Below are 4,075 nucleotides of genomic sequence, written 5' to 3' on the forward strand. Positions count from 1 at the left end.
ATATTCCCCTTTAAATAGTCAAACACTGCTTACTGCCATTTCATGCCCTTATTATTATTCTCATGTTTTAAAATTTTATCCTTATCTTTTTTTAAGAAAGGCATTTTATTTAAACATCTTAGGGGACAAAACTCATCTGTTATTTAATTTAGTCTTGTGGTTCTTAGGAGGCTGGCATGTGCATCAAGAAGAAAACTCCCAGGGATGAGGATGTGAGGACATTTATTTCCAGCTGAGGGGGAAAAACAAGCTGAAGAGGGGTCTGTATAATTTACCCACAGGCTCTGGAGTTCTGAGGTGAACAAGAGTCTGTGAAATTCATCCGTGTGTTCTGGAGTTTGTATGGCTTACAGTTTGCCGTCATCAAGGAGATTTTGATTTGGGAACTGGCGTTGGGTAGGGAAAAAATGTCCACCACTTTCTGCAACACTTTTTTTCATCATTACATATACCAAGGGTGTCTTCTGTGGTGTCACATCCTCCATCACTGCAAAACCCTCTCAAAAAAAGACATTGTTTCTCCCCTGGAATAAGGCCAGTCCTTGCTGCACAGAAAGAGATTGGAAAACATCGTTAATTCACCATCGAATTATTAGTAATGTACATAAAGCAATAAATTTACAGAAGAATGGCTTTGAGATAGAATAAATGAATCACTTATGCAAAAGAAGCAGCTTTTTGGAGGAGAGGTGCTAAGAGTGTGGGACTATGCACATCTTAGGGAGGGCAGGCTGATTTCTAGAAGCTTTTAGAGAGTTGTCCTTATTGGAGGCACTGCCTGTTGAAACGTGTGGGGCGGTCTGTTGTCACCATGACTGGGGAGATGTCCTTGGTATTCGTGGGTAAGGCTCAGGGTTGTTAAATTTCTCACCTGGTGAATTGTCTTGGCCCAAATGCCAATAACACCTTCACTAAGAAAGACTTTCAAAGGAAGCATCCATCCTTCTGTCCCCTGATCTCTGTTTCTAGGGGTTTGACTGTTTCAGGTACTCAAGTAAGTGGAGTCACGCAGCCTTTACCTTCTTTGACTGGCTTGTTTCACTTAACATCACGTCCTCCAGACTCGTCCTCCAGGTTAGCGCTGAAGCAGTTTGTTGTGCACACTGTCTACCTGTCCCACATCTGTCATCGTGGACCCTGGTGCTTTCTGCCTGTGAATTACGCATCCTTCCAACGTTCGGCGATACCTTTTCCTCACCACCTTTGCTGGCCCTGTCTCGCTCGCACTTTGGTATCCTGCTTTAATGGAGTGTGAGTCATGGTGCCTAGAGTAGGAACTACCTTTGGGACGCTAATGCAGAGGATGGCAGAGACTTGGGACAGGACACATTTTCAAGTCCAAGCATGATTATGACTTAGTTCACGTAGAGCCAGATCCGACTTAGCTATGACCTTTGGATCACAGAAATGACCAGATTGAAAAGTTAGGCACTTTGACTTCCTCATTTCTCATGATCGTTATTTCTGCCCTCCATCTGTTTCCACACGGTTGCTGGTGGCTTCTCGGGCTTAATTCCATGCGTTTACCTCAAAAGATGATTATTTCCAGATTAGAAAAGAAAGAAGCTACTCTAAACTTGAAACTCCTTCTTTGGTGGAACCAGGAAGAGAGACTCTGAAGGAAAAATAGTAGAAGTAGTGAAACAAAGGGAAAGACCTGTCAGGCTCGTAGGCTGCCTAGATCCTACAGAGAATCCTGCTTTCAGCATAAACCAAACCCCACTGGGTGCTCAAGATCCTAGTCGTTACCACTTTCCAGTGTAAAGTTTGCTAGCCTTGCCCCCTGCAGACTTAGCATTGGTGCCAAACAATTTACTTTGGCATAATTCCCTGAAATGCATGGCACATTTTCTCGTATAAACTACTGCTCTCACATGGTAGCCTTCTTGCAGTTCCTTCAGCACACTGGTTTCTTTTGAATCAGGAACATTGCGTTGGCTGCTTCCTTTGCCAGGAGTGTTGAGGGCTACTTGCAAGGGATTCACTGAGTAACACTTAGCTTTCAGTTTTTGGCTCAGAAGGCATACCTCAAGGAACTCTTCTCTGATGTTGCAAACTGACAATGACCACATGCTTTGGACACTCATAATAATCTGTTCCTTTTCACTGTACTCATTAAAATTCATAATTATATACTGATTTGTAGTCATTTGACTAACACTGTCTTCGACACTGTGGGAAGACCCTCCTTTTATTTCCCGTTATATCTTGGGCATCTCATGCAGTCCATGTAAAGTAGCAGGTACTCAGTAAGCATTTGTCACCATTGAACGCAGTGAAGTATCCATTGACCCCACACACATTTTCTGTCTCTTATTCCTTCTAAACTTCACTGGCTTCAGCCTGTTTTTGACTATCTGGCCCCCGCTCTTGGATGTGCCATTGCATTCGTGGGAGTCCAGTCTTGTCGTTCCTGTGTTAACGTCTCTTACTCTTCAGCCTAGGTCTCCGGGACTCCTGTTTTCCCATCAGTTGTTTCTGGCCTTCGCTCTGGGACAACCTTTCTTCTCAAATTGTTTCCAACCCTAAGACTGAACCGCGGCTCCATCACTTCCCCCACCATAATGCTGGGTTTCAGCTAGGTCCTTACTTCCAGGAGAACAGTCCCCCCTTAGCCTTGAACAAAAACAAAACAAAACAAAACAGGCCCGTAACCTGGGGTATGACTTCCAGTGGAGACAGTCATTTATGTTGAGTTGAATTTAGCATAGGTGTTGGAGGGCAAGCATGAGCAAAAAGAAAAATTCACTCATCAACTGTGGAGACATAGTTATCTTGAGGCAAGTGCTGTCAGCTGTCTGAGAAGTCATGGCAATTACAAGGTTTTAAGGAACACAGATCAGAAAAATTTAAAGGCTAGCATCAGTAGTAATGCCAGAATATGAGGCTGATTTGACATGCCTACCTGAAACACTGAGGAAGGACAGTGCAGAGGTAAGTGAATTAACATGTTTCAAGGACAATGTAACTTCCCAAAGAAGAAACTTAAAAAATCTCCTAGGGATCTTCAATGTCAAATTAGGGTATTTTGAGGTATAAAGCCTGACAGAAATCAGGGTTACCGTTCTATGGGCACACTCACACCTGTAGATCAGTGGAGATAACACTGACCCAGATTCAAAATACTTGGTTCTACCTACAGTGTTGGCACCACCTGTGTTACCCTAGGGAAGTCATATTCTTTCTGTGGACATGGATTCTCTTATCTGTAAAAAAAATCAAAGAATTAACCTTTAAGTTGCCTTCTAATTTTTAGTCACTAAAATCATATAATTTTACATTAGCTGTCACTGCAGTTGTGTCCCCCCCGGGCTGTGTCTTCTGACAGAACTGACAGCCAAATGAGAATTACATGAACTCCTTCAAGAGGGACAACTACAAGTCGGGCAGATCTCAAGGTATCCATAGATTAGACAAAGATCAAGCAAGTGAGTGTGTTGGATTGTATTTGAAAGAATCTTGTAGATGAATCAAAGAAGAGAGTTACTCAGACTTAATCTATGTTCAATGAACACATTATGCCTTCCCCAAATTTCCTGCTGCCTACTGGTTTTTAATAACTTGATACAATCGGTTTTTGTTGAGCTCCATTTTATGAGCCTAACTTCTGTCCTTCACAAATATTTAGCACCAAATGACTCTACATTGCTCCCTTCCGCTAACCGGGTGTGCCACGGTAGCGGCCGCTATCGCTCTCCTTTTCGGAGACTGGGGCCCTCGTGGAAGCTACTTGCCTCATACCCTGAGCTGCAAGTCACATGTCAGAGCTTCTCCACTTCCACCTCTACCTGAGCTCCTTTTTCTAATCGTGGAGCTCTTGGATCTCATTTTCCGTTGATGGAAATCCTTGTCCTGCTTCACAGTTTTGGCCTCATCAGTTCTGAGACGGATGATCATGTTGGATTTCTGTGTCCCTAAGGGTGTGCACTAGACCCTGAGTTAAGGTGGCCACAGTATAATTGAGCATCCCAGGAGGTCTCCTGAGAAACCTGTCTCTACAGTCGTTCATCATCTTACCTTCTGGGATTATAATGAAAGAGAGGAGGAGAACAGAAAGGAGTGAGCGGAGTCTCAT

General features: G+C 43.4%; 1 protein-coding gene across 1 annotated transcript; it reads right to left on the minus strand.

The window, feature by feature from the left end:
• Window positions 1-363: 363 nt before the first annotated feature.
• Window positions 364-4,075, minus strand: LOC116660090 (beta-defensin 130B-like). Its single transcript, XM_032468765.1, has 2 exons — window positions 4,018-4,075; window positions 364-545 (listed from the first exon to the last, which is right to left on the minus strand). The coding sequence occupies exons 1-2, from the start codon at window positions 4,073-4,075 to the stop codon at window positions 364-366; spliced, it is 240 nt and encodes a 79-aa protein (XP_032324656.1).

The sequence above is a fragment of the Camelus ferus genome, chromosome 26 (assembly GCF_009834535.1).
Source record: "Camelus ferus isolate YT-003-E chromosome 26, BCGSAC_Cfer_1.0, whole genome shotgun sequence".
Classification (NCBI taxonomy): domain Eukaryota; kingdom Metazoa; phylum Chordata; class Mammalia; order Artiodactyla; family Camelidae; genus Camelus; species Camelus ferus.